This window comes from Equus asinus, chromosome 21, assembly GCF_041296235.1.
Source record: "Equus asinus isolate D_3611 breed Donkey chromosome 21, EquAss-T2T_v2, whole genome shotgun sequence".
Classification (NCBI taxonomy): Eukaryota; Metazoa; Chordata; class Mammalia; order Perissodactyla; family Equidae; genus Equus; species Equus asinus.
The window spans coordinates 47,593,377-47,610,242 of NC_091810.1; the positions used below are offsets into that span (position 1 = coordinate 47,593,377).

General features: G+C 46.4%; 1 protein-coding gene across 3 annotated transcripts in view; it reads right to left on the reverse strand.

Moving 5' to 3' along the window:
* The window catches only part of LOC106830746 (RAD54 like 2), a 159,053-nt gene that overhangs the window by 31,177 nt on the left and 111,010 nt on the right, over window positions 1–16,866 (reverse strand). For all 3 annotated transcript variants that reach the window (XM_070493518.1, XM_014840549.3, XM_070493519.1), the window contains exons 16-22: window positions 16,409–16,614; window positions 15,809–15,981; window positions 15,084–15,280; window positions 12,435–12,634; window positions 11,233–11,322; window positions 8,876–8,968; window positions 6,974–7,424 (exon numbers count right to left, since the gene is read on the reverse strand). In XM_070493518.1, coding sequence (XP_070349619.1) covers window positions 6,974–7,424; window positions 8,876–8,968; window positions 11,233–11,322; window positions 12,435–12,634; window positions 15,084–15,280; window positions 15,809–15,981; window positions 16,409–16,614 — 1,410 coding nt within the window. The remainder of the gene's footprint in view (window positions 1–6,973; window positions 7,425–8,875; window positions 8,969–11,232; window positions 11,323–12,434; window positions 12,635–15,083; window positions 15,281–15,808; window positions 15,982–16,408; window positions 16,615–16,866) is intronic.

A 16,866-nucleotide genomic window follows, 5' to 3' on the forward strand; every position in this document is an offset into this window, starting at 1 on the left:
AACTATGCTCACAAGCTTGGCTACAAGACAGGCTGGGCCAAGAGCTACCTTGGTGCTCCTAACATGGAGGATTGATGTTTGGGTGGGGAGTCATCTTACTGTGGAGCCCACTACTGCACTAGCAAAGGACAGACTGGGCACACAGAGGTATTCATAATCCTGATTTCCTTTCTCTCTACTTTGCATTGTTCCTTCCACAGGCAGGGAAGATTGAACCTCATCCATAGGGCCAAGCCTGTCCCAACCCTCTAGGCAGACTGGCAGAATGGGCAGTTGGCCCCTCACAGGCACTCAGGACTGGGCTGGCTATTCTGATCAGGCACTTGATCAAAACCTTTGCGTGCCCAAGGCAAGTGACCTATACACTTGGAAGCATTTCCTGTGAGACAGGGAAGGGCCACTACACTGGCACAGAGACAGACAGCCTCTGCCTGCAGGGTTTGCACGGTTAGTTCTGCTTCTTAGAAGCTGATGTCCTTCTCCCAGGAAACCGTTGTCCAGAGCTGCCCTTTCCTCATCTTTTCCTCTCTGCTCACTTCCTTTAGCCTGGTTGGGGAACTCCAGAGTCCCAAATCAGAGTTCAGCGTGTGCCTTAGGAGCTTCAGCACCTCTGTCATGAAAGGAGTCAGGCTGTGACTGGGGCAGCTGGCCATCAGCCTTCGTGGCTTCATCTCAGGCTGTTCCCAAAAAGGCAAGCCCCGCCCTTGGCAGGATCCCTGCAAGGCCTCTGCTGGCCACCAGGAGGCAGCAATCAAGGCACTTTCCTCTCCCCCTTGTAGCAAGTCTGAGCAGACCTGCTCACCTAGCTATCCATCTGCCCCACTTACGCTCCACTCCCAGTCCTATCTCCCAATAGTACATATTCTCCTCTAATGAGCCCAGATTTCACCTTTGTTTCCTCATGTCTTCCCTTTGTCCAATGAATCCCCACAGAGGTTCTCTAATTCACCCTCAGTAAATTTCCAGAGAATGTTTCCCCAGGGTTCCTCCTCTCAAAGGGACCAAACTTTGGGAGCCAAAGAGTGGACTGTCCCCTCCTTCCCCCACCTCTTCACATTCCAAAGCCCTGGTTAGTTCTCTGTGAGGCAGTGGCTAGATCCTCTAATTCAGATGGCAAACAGAGAATGCACATGCAGTGTATGATGCTCTGCAAACCCTGCCACCAGCCATCTCTCACCTTCAGAAGGCACTGATGTTGCACCCAATCCCCAGCCACTCACAAGCCCAGTCAGCTTTCCCTGCAGGACTTGCCATGAGTGAGAACCAGCTAGCCTCAAGCCACTTTGAGTCAGCTTTGCTGTTTCCTCTAGAGCCTATACATGTGGTCCTCTTCAGGTGAGCAAAAGCAGGAAAAACCTAGTGAACCCCACTGCAACAAAGAGACTGCCAGTAGTGTGCCCTCTGTTCCCACCTCCCTCTGCCCCAGGTGCCATCCCAGTGCCCACTATGCTCTAAGTTATATCCCTTTCACCAGCACCTGGTCAAATGGCTATTCAGACAAATTCCTTGATCAAACAATGCTGCCTTCTTGAGTTTAAATTTTATTTTACAAAAAGAGAAATAAAGAAAACTGATAGGCAGTTATACTGACTTACAATTGTTCTGTTTGCTTTTTTAAAAAAGTGACATGAAACACAAGTAAAAATAAATACGTCATAGAAACAGCCAGTTGCCCAATCTCTGGGGCAGGAGCACCTGCCCTGTGGAGAGAGGAGGGAAGCCCATGATCACACCAGCAGCTGGAGCACCCAGCCACAGATGCTCCTCAAAGCCAGGTGCAGGTCCGAGGCCTCAGGGGGCGTCCTGAGGAAAGAAGATGGAAAACCAAAGCCAGGTGCCAGGTCCCTGGGGCCACCTCATCTCCCCCCACTCCTCCTGGCAGCAGTGTGGCCTTAGTGGTTATCCACTGCAACCCCCTCAACCCACCTGGACCCCCTTTTCCCTTACCCTTCTGGAGAGGGTACAGGAAAAAACCAGTCTTGGGTAGGCTGAGGGGATTCTTCCGGTGAGTCCCCAGCCCACCCTGAGTAACACAACCAGATAAGTCAGTTTACACCCACATGCACATGAGCACACATGTGCATACACACACTCTGTGTCACACTCACACTCACATTCTCACACACACACACACATATATCTGGGCTGAGCTCTCTTCCAGGGGAGAGTCCTGGGTCAGGTCACAGTATGAGGTCCCCTCTCTTTTGAGTGTCATCCCAGTAGTGGTAACAGAGAGTACCCAAGTTTCCCCCAGCCCTCTGCACTACAGACTCTGCAGCCTGCTTGGCTACTTCTCCCCAATGCACTAGATTACTATATAAATAGACCTGCAAGAGAGGAAATGGGCAGATTCAGGTCCCTGAAGAGCAAAGAAGTTGGACACTGCCTGCTCAGGAAGTTCATCGTAAGACTCGGGTATTCATAAAAGGCCTAGGGCCAAGCTACTGGCACAAAACAGACGTTAAGGAGTCACACAGGAAAACACAGGGCAAGAGAGAAGTCAGTAGAAGGAGAATGGAGCCTGAAGGTGACCAATGGAGAGAACAGCATTCTCAGACAGGCCTTGAGGTGTGGATTTCTTGGAAATATTCAGCAGAGGGCCAGAATGTCACCTGGTGGCCCACTGGGGGAAGGAGCTCTTCTCTCAGGCATTTTGGTGGGGGAAAAGCCACTTAGCTGGGTGCACAGGAGGCCCTGGCTCAGAAGAGAGAGACTGGTCTTCTGAGAGATCACAGGGAACTGGGAAGTAGGAAGAAGAGGGTCATGGCCAGGATCACCAGGAACAAGGAACATAAAGCCCCCAGAAGACCTTCCCCAGTGGATGAGGACTCAGTTCCAGAGCAATGCCAGGCTTGAACAGACTGAAGCAGAGGGCCTTGCTCTGCTGACAGCTTTGGGAGTGACAGGCCCACCCACACTGCTAAAGTTTGGTTGAATGTTTCAACCTATCAGCAAAACTTTACCCCAGTTTTACGCCCTGAAGTGGGAAATTTCATATTTAGTTGTAAATCACAAGTATATAGAGATTCTACACACTAATTCCTAGGGAAGAGAGTTCCAAGAACCAGACAGAATTATCCTTAAGTCAGGGGATGACGAGATAGATGCTTAAGCAGCACAGCTCAAGGGGGTGAGGACTTTGCAGATATCTAATCTGAAGAAACAGATCTGATCCAACATGGTTCTCTTACTTTCTTACTTAAATGACTACTCTGTCTCTGTTGATTTTTACCCACAAAGATATTAAGAAAAGGAAATCAAGCATTACCACAAATGGTAATTCTGAAATCATCAAGTAATACTATATTCCCTAGGCTGAGGATTTAGGCTACCCCAGATGGATGTGGCTTGAGAAGCCACTGAAAACATTCTGTGGAAGACAATATTGAAGGAAAATGCCTAGGCCTGATCTTCTGCCCTCCCTCATATCACCATCCTTCCCTCACTCAGGCCTGGATGGTGGGTGGAAGTGACCACCAAGTATTCTTGATCAAAGAAGCTGTAAAACATAGTTCTTAGGCTCTGAGACATTTCCTGCTTCCCTCACATACATGCTCATGTTTGGTGTGCAAGCACACTTGCCTACCACCACACATAAAGAGGCAGCAGAAAAGTGAGAGAAGTGTTTTCAGGCTCATTAAAAAAAAAAAAATGAAACTGGTAGCACTCCAATTTCCCATGATCCCAACCCCAACCCCCTATACAATATAAGCTGCGCATATCAAAGAAAGCCTTCTCTAGCTAGGTCAGCCTCCCAAAACTAAGGCCCCTCCCGAGTTGAAGCAAGACCCAGCCCCTGGAACCACTGGGTAGGGAGCAGGCATGGGCTGTCTCTCAGAATACCCATTCACTTCCTGGTACCTTCAAAAGCCCATCCCTCCAGTGACTAGTTTCAATTCCTTGCTGGGATAGTTTCTGGATTCTCAGAGCCTGCTGCTGTGATTTCCTATAGGTGAACACAGAAATACCCCTCCTTCCCTGACCACACACACACACACACACACACACACACACACGCACACGCAGGTGCACGAGCATTCTGGGATCCCAGTGCTCTCAGGCCTTAGAAACATCAGTTGTAGACCAGGTTGCGAGTATGCTCTGCAAATCGGAGATCTAGGCTAGCTCACTCCCATTGTACTAGCCTCAACCTGAGAGCCCACACCAACTCAGTCACTTCACCATCCATTCTTGGGATGCATCTGAAAGAGAAAGCACTGGTTGGAACTGCTATTTTTAAATTATCAAAATAATTTGCATAGCTAAATTGTAGATCTAAGGCTTCTATGAGTAGGAGAATTAAGTGTCTGACAGGGTGCTTATGAAAACAGAGAAAGAAAGCTCCTTAGGTTCCACTTTTGGTGTAACTGGACAGCACACAAACATACATGCATGCACCCCCATCAGCCATCTCCTTGTCTCTTCTCTGGGGACAACACCCAGAGTGTTTGCAGGTCCTCCAACAACGGAAACGGGCTGGTCAGAAGAGCTGCAGAAGCTACTACTTGGGGTGACCTGGCTAAGCTGCTTCCAGGGCTGGGAAGAGGCAGGTGCAGCAGCTGCACAGTGAGGAGGGACCCATGGGCAGATGGTAAAGCTCTAAAGCCAGACAAAGTTTGTTCATCATAAAGAACTGCCTAGCAAGGTCTTAGTAGCGGGGGTGGGAAAAGCCAATAGGAAGACAGCCAGTGTTGATGCTTAAAGACTAGACGCCCCCTCCCTTGGCATTGGCAACAAGAAAGGGGAGACCCAGAATGACTGATGTGTTCTTTTAAGACAAAAGCCAGACTTAAGGCTTCTACAGAGGAAGGGCTCCTCCATGTTCCTTCAAAGAGGATGGAGGTAGCAGACACCAGGCCCACACTGATCCTCTGATAAGCTGGGGAAGCCAAGACATTTCCCAAAAGGAAATCAAGAGTCTGTTCCATCAACCAGCAGCCACCAATACAAAGCTCCACTATTCAGCATAGAGAGCCCGCCTCTAAGGCCATCCCAGGAGAACACAGCTCCAAATTTAGGGCCACTTACTTTCCAATAGCAAATTACATGATCCTAAGTTTTAATCTCTATGGAGTAAGTCTCACTCTCACTAACTATCCAGTCACAGGATTCCCTGATCTTCCCAAGAGGCCATTTTCTGAAAACATAGTTGTTTCATATAAACCTTGGTCAAGCCTAACTCCCTTTCCTTGGTCAATTCACCATCCACCTGGCATTTATTCACCAGCAGCTATGGGGTCTGGAATATCTTAACATTTCCCTTCCCATTTCCTACCCTCCTTACCCCTAACCTCCCCTTCCACCCTCCAGAACAAAACAAAAAAAAAACAAGACACATGAAAAGTCCAAATAATAAATAATTGCCCATAAGAAATAAATTAACATGGAGCTCTCTAACGGGGAAGGAAAGGAAAGGCCACCAGGATAGGCAGCTGGGGGCTCAGTTCCATCCTTGTGAAGAATGTCTTTTCTGGCCACAACTCCATGACCTCTCACTCATACACTGCAGTACTTCTCCCTCCCAGACTCGGCACACAGACAATCTCACACTCTGGAAAGGGAGAGCTGCTTAAAGACGGCCACTGGGGAAAGAGACAGAGATTGGTAATGCCCATTTTCTCTCATAATTTCCCCCAAATTCTAAAATAAATGTGGCTGTGAAAACCAGGGACTCAGGTTAGCTGGGCCTTCTCTTCACCCAACTAGAGGAAACTTGTGGTTTCCATGGCTCTTCTCCTGGGCTTACCCTGATGTTCATACTAATAGTTGCCATGAACCACCACACTCTGATTTCTATTTTTAAAAGATAAATTCATTTTTTAGTTTCCCCTATAGTCCCTCCCTCCCTCCATTCCCTCCCACCTTCAACCCTGCTCTGTTACATACATAAGCATACATACATAAACACACACACACACACAAACACACATACCTGGTCTGCTTCTTTCCCACCCTCTAAAAAGACTCCACTTCACATGGAATCTCAGTCTGCTCTTCCTGCCCACCCTCCTTCTCCTACCCTCCCTCCCTCCCCTCCCCTCTCCAGGCCAAGCTAAGTCACCCAGTAAGGCAGCTCTCTTGGGAGAGAATGTTCCCAAAGACAGAAATGGGATATGAGCTTCCACACTCAGATGGGCAAGCAAGCAAGCAGACAGCATAAGCAAGGCAGGCAGGAGGAGAGGCAGGCTGCCCTGCCCCTCTATTCCTGTTGTGGGTCCCTGATTTCCTGCTATTGCTGCTCCGTTGGATTTTTTTTGCCTCTTTCATTAAACAGCAACAGAGCCCTGCCACTATGGTCAACAGCCTTTCTTTGTCCTCTTCCTTTCCCCTCCTGCCAAGTGCCCTATTCTCAGAAAGCCCAGATCACTGCCTTCCAGCTTGGTGGGCAACCTGCTGGAGGCCCCACTGAGGTGGAGAGGAGCTCCCCAGCTATTTCCCAGTGACCTCTATCACATCATCGTCTTTATCCTCATCATCATTGGAGCTGAATCCCACCTCAGAAACCTCATGAGAGTCAAATGGAGGCACCTGGGACCGGAGGAGGCCACCAGCTGGGTAGCCTGCATGTGGGGACATGTAGCCTGGGTAGAGAGACATGCCCCGTGAAAGGTTGCTGGGCAAGACAGGGGAAGGAAAAGGCGCAAACATCCTCGGCTCGGACAGGAGTGGCTGTGAGAATGGGAGTGAGTAGCTGGGTAATATCCCTGGTACAGAGGGGTTGAGCATGAAGGAGGGGTTGCTGGCAGTGACTGAGGTAGCCGTGGAAGAGGAACTGACGGGGCCTGCTGGCACCAGAGGGTCAGTAGTCACTGGAAACACCAGGCGGGCATCTGCCAGCAAATTGGACAGCTGGTAGTAGGAGGGGGTACTGCCCATAAAGAGGGAGTTCTCCCCAGCCTGGGAGGTGAAGGGGGTGGTGAGGTTATGGTTTAAGGAGACGGGTGGCATGGCAAACCCGCCAGAAACTGGATACCCGTGTTCATACGGCTGCACGGGGGCTGGCAGATGGCCCTTCCTGGACCGCCGGCGGGCTGACTCCTGGGCAGCAGATGGTGTGGCCAACTTTCGCTTGTGGCCCCTTAAGTCCAACACCGGGTGCCTGTCACCACAGGGCTGGCCGGTCACCAAGAGGGAACTATTGAGGCAATGACCCCCATGTCGCGGTTCAGTCCCGAGAGCTGTCCCAGGAACAGCACTGCTGTCCACAAGTTGGGCCGGGGGGCCAGGCAAGGCGGCATTGGAGCTTGGGGAGTTCTGACGGGATTCCCGGGCAGCAGCCACATCTGCATACTGCTGGAGCTCACTGATGATCTCTGGGCTGTCTGGAGAGACGGGCCTGGCCAGCCCCTCAGGGTCGGGGGCTTTGGGTGATGAGGCACTGTGTCTGCCGTTGCTTGTGGACTCGAGAGAAGGCCCCTGGGAACCTGGGGACAAAATGTAGGTAACTGAGAACCAGAATGCCCAGGGAAAGAAGGAGGGTATAGGAAAAAATTCCATTAAAAAAAAATCCTGCCCTGTGGTCCCCAAAATTCAAATCGTTTGACATCCAAACAACATCACTCAGTCAACTTTTCCCAGTCACAAAGAAAGAAATCCTCTGATCTGGTAAACAAGTCTATCGGTGACAAGACACGTAACTTTCCTTACCCTAGTCCTCAATTTGTAGAACTCCACCAAGGTGAATCCTATGAGATAATGGACATGAAACGCTCAGAGATCATTCTTATAATGAGTCAGACTCTTTCTGGGGGCAAAGACACTCAATGACCAGGATGGGAGGAAAGAGGAAGACGAAGTTTAAAAAGCAGTCCATCCTGTTTTAAAAACACAACAAAATCCATGGCCATGAAAGACGAGTGGGACAACTGGGAAATCTGAATATGGCCTGGATAGTAGGTAATATTGTGGAATTGTTAACTGTTTTTTAGTGTGATAATGGTGTTGTGACTAGAAGAAGAATGTTCTTAATCTTAGGAGATGTGTGCTGAAGTATTTAGAGGCAAAATGACATGAGGACTTCAACTTAGAAATAGTTCAAATATTAGGAAGGGAGAGAGAGACAGAAGAAAGTTTATGAGAACAGTAATAGTCACTGGATCTAGATGCAAAGTATATGAGTGCTCACAGTGCTGTTCTTTCAACTTGTCTATATGTGTGAAAATTTCCATAATAAAAGCTGGGAACAAGAGCAGTCTAGCTCTCATACCTCATGGTGGGAGGATAAAGGAGAACCATTCCCATACAGGGGAACTTGGCAAGACTTCCTAACGTTGTTAATGTGCCACACATACACTCTTTGACTTGGCAATCCCACTTCTAGGAATTTATCCTATAGATACACCCACATGACTGTGAACCAGTACTGTAACAGTGGAGTAAAACAATCTAAACCACCAAGGACAGGGAACTAGGAAGGCACTGTGTTATACCCATCTAATGGCATCCTATGCAAACCTTCAATGAGGCACATCTAAAGAAATGATAAGGAACAAGCACTGAGATACACTGATGAGTGAAAAAAGGAGTAAACAGTATATTATAGTAAGTTAGCATTTGTTTTAGAAATACAAAGAAAAGTTATATACGTATATTTTTTATACACACACATACATGTGCACACACACATCCCTGTACCATGTATATGTATAGAATATCTCTGAAAAAAAACAAATGAGAGCAGCACCTCCAGGAAGGAGCAATGGATGGCAGGGAGTATGGGGAGAGAAAAACTTACTTTTCACTTTACCCTTTTTTGTACCATTTGAATTGTGAACCATGTACACATTATCTATTCAAAAAATAAATTAATTACAAACCACACCAAACCAAACAAAAAAATGCTGCATGGGTCAATGGAAAGTAGAAGCCACTATACCTGAGGCAGCCATCCGACTATCTTCAGGGGCCTTTGGTTTGCTAGTCGCCCGGACAGCAAAGATCCGCCCATCGCTGGTGCGGATATACGTCCCTAAGACGAAACATGAGGAAGACTGTTAGGAGCAGACATGTAATACAGCTAACCCTGGGAAACTCCAGGCCTAGGCACTGTGGGCTGTGAAACAGCAATAAAATTAGGTCTCACACCCTCTCCCAAGACCCCTGAATGAGAAGTGGAGTGACTGAACTGTGGACCCAATATTATTCATTTATTCCACAAACACTGATTGCATGACTACTGATACTGTTCCAGACACTGAAGTATATAAGACAGAAAAGGACCTTGCCTCATGGAGCTTACCCCTAGAGGGCAAGACAGACAATTATGCCAGAAAATATCAGGAAAGGTTAAACACACTGGAGGAAATAAATGAGGTACTGTGAAAGAGAATAAGGTGAGTCCCTCTGGTCTGGACCAGGGACTCTGGCCCGGGTTCCTCCTCTTGACCTGGGAGGAAGGAGGCTTATTGCCTCAATACTCTCTCCCTTGGGAGGAATAATTCAAGACCTGCATTCTATTCCCACAGGGCACTAATCTACCTTCTGTTCAGTTGCATATGTCTTTTGATCAATTTCCTGGAATATCAGGGCTGCCTCTAGGCCAGATGTCAGCAAACTTTTTCTTAAAGGGCCAATTAGTAAATATTTTTGGCTTTGTGAGCCATAAGGCCTCTATTGCAACTACTCAACTCTGCTGCTGTAGCATGAAAACAGCTGGGCATGGCTGTGCTCCAAAGATCTTCATTTATGGACAGTGTAAATGTGAATTTCATACAATTTTCACATCACAAAATATTATTCTTTTGATTTTTTTTCAACCAATTGAAAATGTAAAACCCATTCTTAGCTCACAGGTAAAGTAAAAGGAAGCAGGCTGGATTTGGCCTGTGGGCTGCAGTTTGCCAACCCCTGCTCTAGGCTAGGAAGAGCCCAGTAAGGGGCTAGGTACGTCTTCTCTGTGCATCATGTATTTCATGGCATCTTTTCCCTGAACCTAATGGTACTTTGACCTACCAGAGGCTGGCATAAAATCTCCTTACTAAACAAAGAGCCTCAGGGAGCCTCACACAGTAAAGGCTGATATGAAAGATAGGCTTGGATTGTGTCCCGACACAGTCCAGCCCAGATTTTTCACTCCAGCAATCTCACCTCTCTCTGTAAGGAGGCCAGAGGCAGTGGACTTTTTAAATTACTACACTCGAAAATTCTGTGGTGTAATCCATGTATACTAATTCATCCACCTAATACATTTCCTAGTTAGAGATTTCTACCCCACTCCTAGCAAGTAGGTAAGACAACACAATAACATACATGTTGGCTTATAACCCATTCCACAGCTCTTTCCCTCCAATTCTGGTCTCCTTGTGTGTACTGTAAGTGCCAGACATCAAGCTTCTGATTACCGAAGTATCCATTTCAAAGATACCCATCTTGAACAAATTGCCAGCTGTATGACACAGCTACTAGCTAAAGAACTAGACAAGGAACCAGGTTGCCCCCACCCATGAAGTTTCCCTTTTAGAAAGCCCAGGGTGACCTAGATAACTGACCCTTGAGTGACCCTGCTTTTCCCTTGCCATGCCCTAATTCCTGCTCTTAGGTTTTAAATTTGCCAATATACAGTGAACCAGCAAAACCCTAGCCATCTCACTCTTGGACCCTAACAAAGGCAGAGACCCAGGGCTGCACTCGTTTGCTCGCTCTCTCACCCCACCCCACTATGACCTCCCTGTGTGGCCCTTAAGTATGCCGTGCTGTGCCAAGTAATAAACCTTGCTTTTTCTAGGACCTGTCAAGTAATAAACCTTGCCTTTTCTAAGTCCCTTAACAGTTGTTGCTGAGGTGCATCTTATAATCATAATAAGAAGCACAAGGGCCCGCCTACCCACAACATTAGCTCCAAGGAAATGTCTGTGGGAGCTCGCCACAAATAATATGGGACCACATGAGTGCCTCAAACATTTCTAGTTGATAGGCATCACTATCGATAGATTGAGACTGACACAAAATACTGTGTCTATCCAAACGCACCCCAAGATTCTCCATAAAAATGATGGCAAAATACAGGAATGCAGAGACTCTAACTCCTTTGTTTTAAGCCACTGACAGATATCCTTTGGGCCCATCCCAACTCTGCTAAGCTCCTAGAAATGTCATTTTCTCATGCTTCCCCACATGTGACACTTATAGGATGATTCCTATCCCTCTTCTAGCTCAAGCCATATGTATTCTGCTTCCCAGCCCAGCACTCTCAACCAAAAAGGTAGGGGATGGGCCCGTTGTTCAGGCTCTCACCTTTCGTCCCACGGATGATGTGGATGCTCTCACCAGCATTAATTCTTGCCTGTACATCTGTGGAGCTGTTGAGTCCAGGAATAACAATATCTAGTGAAGACAGAGACCTTAGATTTAGATTACACAGGGCCTGACTGAAGGAGGGAAAGAAAAATGCAGAGTTCACATCCAGCCCATTCCTCAAGGGATTCCCTAAAGCCTCTCAGTGGAGCAGAGGTCAGAACCAAGGAAGGTGAAGCAAGGCAGGACCTTTCACAATTGTCTAAATAAAGAATATTGTGAAAACAAGAAACATTTTAGAAATCTGACGATCTTTCTGATCAATTTCCCTTGATCTAATTAAGAATTCATAGAGCTTTTGTTTTGCAAAAAGTTTTAGTTAAAATGGTTATTTCTATGTATTTTTTTTTTCTCCTCCCTAAGCTATTTGAATGTTTCTGCCCCACATTACTTTAGGCTCCAAAAGTGGCCTCATCCTCTTCCTTGCTGGCATTACTCCATACCTAACTAAAGAATGAAAAGAAGAGTATTTTCAAGAATCAGCAGAGAAGTAGGATTACAAGAGGCTCTCTTTTTGTTTTTACTCGTTTCAAATTTTTTTTTTACAATGGACATGTATTATTTTCATACTCAAAAAAATCAATTAAGATATTTTCATTAAAATTTATATATCATGAACATTTCCGGTTAACGAGATGAAAAATATCATCATGAAATGCTTTCCTTCTCAATTATCCTGAATCACAGAACCAACTGTAGGGATGGATGGGCTGCCCACCTCCTACCACCAGCCTACCATGCTCGATCCACATCAAACTCACAAAGAAAGAAGCAAGCAACATTCAGGAAGGTTGACAGCTGTCCCTTATATCCAACTGACCGTAGAGTCAGGCCGGACTCAACACATTCACACCTCTCTCAGAAGACCCTGTGTCCCAGTGATATTTCCACAATCTCTGCAGTGATCAGAGTCTATCCCACCCACCACATTAAAGAAAACCCAGTTCTGTGTCATTATTCTTAAGATATTTCATTAGAATGCAGCTCTTCAAGATCAGGGATTGCTGTCCTCTCCATTTTTACCTATGGTATCAATGTAGTAAGGCCTAGATACAAAAGGTGTTTGATAAATACTTCCTGAACAAACAAAGTAACTTTAAAAGGGACAGCACACCTACGAGAGAACCCAGGGAGTTCCCAACCTGTTGTGGTGACCACCTTCTGCACAAGGACTCCTGCACGCTGCAGGTAGTTGATTGGGAAGTTCATAGTTGGATTTGTGCTGGAGGCAGAGCTTACGGTGCCTCCCAGTGGGACATGCCGGGGCATCATGGGGATGGGGGTGGACTGTACAGGACGAACACTGGCCACAGGCTTCTCATCACTCTTCAGTGTTGGCTGCCTGTAAGAGAAAGACAAGCATACTAAAAGAGTTCGGCAGAACAGCCCTTACTTACCTTTCTGCAAAGGCTGCAGAGCCTCTCCAGACTTCCCCTTTTCTATAGCCTCAGTTGCTGCTAAGAGAAGGATCAGAAGAACCTGCAGGGTATGGTCAATTCAAAAGGAGACTAGAGGAAGGACTGAGACAGAGCAGAGACAGGGATGCAGTGAGGGATAAAGCCTCTGAGAGTCTAAGAAGAACCATATATCAGTGGAATAATACCATTTTGGAGATATGAAGCAACATCTGCTCTTCTAGAATTTGGACTGTCTACATACATTAGTAATTAGTCCTTAGAGGGAAGTTAGGAAGAGGCAAAGATGCAATCAGAGGAAAAGTTCTTCAAAACACAATGTATGCTAAATTGAAGACAAATGGGTGGAATTCTCTCATTCACCCAAGGAAAAAGGGCCATGTGATGCCACATGTTCCGGTGATCTTGAGAGACTGTCCAACTTTAACCATCTTTACTCTCTGAAACCTCAAGTTTCAATAAATAATGCAGACACCTCTCTCTCTCCTTTGCATTACTTTTCACTGGGCTCCTGCTGGGGCCAGTCTCCAAAGTGCCCCTCTAGTCTTGACGACCAAAAAAGCAGCAGCAGCCAAAATGCTGTGCACAGAAGCCGGGCTTTTAAATGGCATATGACTGTGACCAGCCTAAGTAATGGCTGTGCAACTCTTACTACCAAAATGCCAAAATGTTACCCCCTGGTGAATGATGTATTCCTGCCCCTTGATTTTCCTTTCAATTGGATATTGGTACCTTGAGAAAGCTACTCTTGATTTAAGATTTTTGAAATTAAGTTCCTGTCTATAAGCTTTCTAAAGTCTGCATCTTTAGTCTTTAGTCCTGGGAAAGAGACGTCCTTGGACTGGTGTGTTCTTCCTCATCCTTCTGAAGATTGGCACATAAAAGAAAACTTTTACACCACTTGCTGTTGGAGTTGGTCAGCATGACTCCTCAATCACACTGCTCTCAGGTTGCTACAGGCCCCTTGGGCAGCTGCCTGGGCCCTATGGACTCCCAAATTCCCAAATAGGCCAGATTGCACAACAAGCTCACTAGGTCTGGGGCCCATTTCCTCAATGTCTGCCCAAGATGGCTTTTGCAGGAGCTAGGGTCCCCTGCAATGTCAATGGGACTCTTCTCAGGATCAAAAGTTAGAAGTGTAACAGAAACCTAGCCAAAGCTCCATATTCTGCAGGGGCTAAGGCAAGTAATTTGGGCAGGAAGCCTCCTCATATGTACCCAGACAGGATAAGAAATCAGTAGGATCATGGTATGGCTCAACAAATCCTGTGAGAGGACCATGCCTCCTAAAGGGTGAGAGTTGGGCCAGAAAAGGAACTGACATCCCCTCACAGCCTAGCCCATTTGTCATATCTTCCCCCCACATGGCTTTTCTCCCCATGGGTGCAGGCTTAGGCCATTTCTGCTGTTACATGGAAAAGCCCAGAAAAGAGAAAAAAAGGAGTAGAGGACAAAAGAGAAGAACATCCCAAGCAACAGTATCTTGGAAAACAACACAGAAATAAAGTATGAAGGCTTTGAAATAGAGTGACTTTCTACTTGAAAGCATCTTGTACATAAAAAGTAGCAAAGTTACTCACCAAAAATTAGAGTCTCACATAAAATTTCACATGGTTTTAGTTCCTTTAGAATCTCATTTGGCAAGTTTTTTTTTTTTACATGGAATCTTCATAAGAAAAAAGTTCTAAATCTACCCTCCTCATATTAAATAACTATCTTTAATTCAAGACAATCAAACAACTTAAAAATGCAAACCACCCAATCAGGCAGCTGATCTGGTAAGGGCTATGAGGCACTCTGTCTTGAAATAGAAAAAAAAAAATTAAACGTAGATAACTCTTCTTAATTGTAATCTTACAAAGAGCCTCTCTCTCTGCTTAGCACTTGGCTTTCATCCTGTTCATATTCTGAACAGTTCTAGAAGTTGTACTCAAGAAAAAGATCTTTTGCTCAGGATCATGGCACAGCCACAGAATGAAATCCCATTAGGAGCGACAGAATTCCCTGGCTGAAATCCAAAACCCATAGAGGACCTGGCCTTTACCCTTGAATTTCACTGCTAAGCCAAGTCTAGGACCAAGGTGCTATGGATAGGAGGCAGCTGTACAGGACGGCTAGGCCTCCGTGTTTTGGGAAGCTGCATTTCCCTGGGAGTCCAGAAGGACTCTCCTGAGTCACAAGGCCAGCAGCTCACTCTTCCAGCCACAGCCACGTAAAACACCAGGGCTGCTTCAGCACCTTGTCCAAGAGCAGAACCTGTCAGTTCATAGCAGCCAAAGAGCAAGTTGTAGGCTCTCCCTTTATCTAAAAAAGGAACCAATTGAAAGATCTGGGCCTGGCCCAGCAGCAGACCTTCCTCTCCTTTCAGTGACTCACCAGTTTCTCTGACTGAAGGCGGGGATGTTGGTCAGGCTCTGGTCACTGGCAGGGTAATACTGTGCATACGACGGGCGGGTGTAGGGGACCGATGTGCGTTTGTCTTCCTCATAGCTTTTCTTTGCTGCTTTTTTCTCAGCCTTGGTCAGCCTGTGATCCTTTCGGTTAAGGAGCAATGACTCATGCTCAAAAGGCTCCTGGGGACACAGAAGGATGTTGATTTAATTACCAGTCTTTGTGCCAACATGACTGATATACAATGAGCCTTACTTTGAAACTAAGAAAGGGCTGGCTGTCTCCAGCACTAGCAAAGAAGCTGCCCACAGACACACAGGCAGGTTTACTGTCTTTCTGTCAAGAGTGTAATTCACATTTCTAACCTACTAGCTTTAGACAACCCATCTGCCTTCTATATCAAAAGGATGAGAGTGTTCAGAGAATTAACAGACTACATTTTCAGAACTTTTGCCCTCTCTTTCTGCTAGGGAAACTTGCAATGGCCAAATTATTCCACCTATCTCAGCTCAGGACTTCTAAGACCAGAGTAGGGGTGGGGGTAGGTGGTTGGGGGTGGAGAGTGGACTGCATGGAGCAAGGAAAAGATCCAGTTGAGTCTAAGTCATCTGAATGAAAAAAAACTTCAGATGAAGGAAACAAGCTTGCCAGACAAGCCTCCTTTGATGGAGACTGCTGTACCAGGGATTGCATGCATACCAGGCTCTTACCTTGGTGATGAGGTGAGGGTACTTCAAACAGGCAAGTTGCAGGACTGGCTCCTTGATTCCCCTTACGTTCAAGGATGCTTGGGGAGCTGGCTCCTTCTCAACAAAGTGCAGCAGGTTCTCTACCTCCTTCCGGGTAAAGTTTAGCATTGGATTGAGATCATCCACCACCCGATCTAGAAGGGAGAAGACATGAAGAAAGTCAGTACATGGCAAAGACTGCAAAAGCAAATCTACAAAGACATGCAGAGAGAAAAAAGAGAGGTTGTGGTGGCATAATTGTCACTAGTATCTAAACCACCTCAGGCCATCCCATATCTAAAAGTCAAAGACCAGGTCTGAGGCCCTAGTGAAATGGAAATATCCTAAGAGAAACCTGAATAACTAGCTCAGCTCTTATCATTAAACTCAGCTTCAACAAGTTGAGGTCAATCCTCACTTAAGCAATTATTTGAATCAGAACAAGATAGGAGAACCTGCTGGCTTTCTATCATTGAAAGCCTGCCTGTGTTCCCACAACATGCCCCTCTCCTCCCACCCTTAATACAATAAGGATAGTAGCCTGTATAAATGTGCCTCTTCTGAGCCTGGAAGATGGCCCACCTGACATGCCCTGCTTGGAAATCTGACGGTCATAGATCTTCTTTTCGAGGGTGAAATCAGCCACAAGACGATAGATGTGACAGGGCTTTTTCTGGCCATAACGATATACCCGACATACTGCCTGGGCATCATGGCAAGGGTTCCAGGAAGCATCAAACACGACCACTCGGTTTGCACCAATCAGATTCACGCCCAAGCACCCGGCCCTTTAAAACACAAGCCGATAATCACAGAGCTTTTAAAGATGGTTTTCAAATTGGTTTATGCTCTGTGACTCCTACCCCAATATCACCTTCTTTTTCCTAAGCACAACATACTGGAGAATTCTGCTGTCCGGTTGATGAACAGTACATTCTTCAAGCACTGAAAAGTATGCCTTGAAAATCCAACATGCTCAGAAAGAAAACCTACTCTCCACCCCTCTGTGATGAGTAAAGCTCCCACATCCTGGCCCTAAA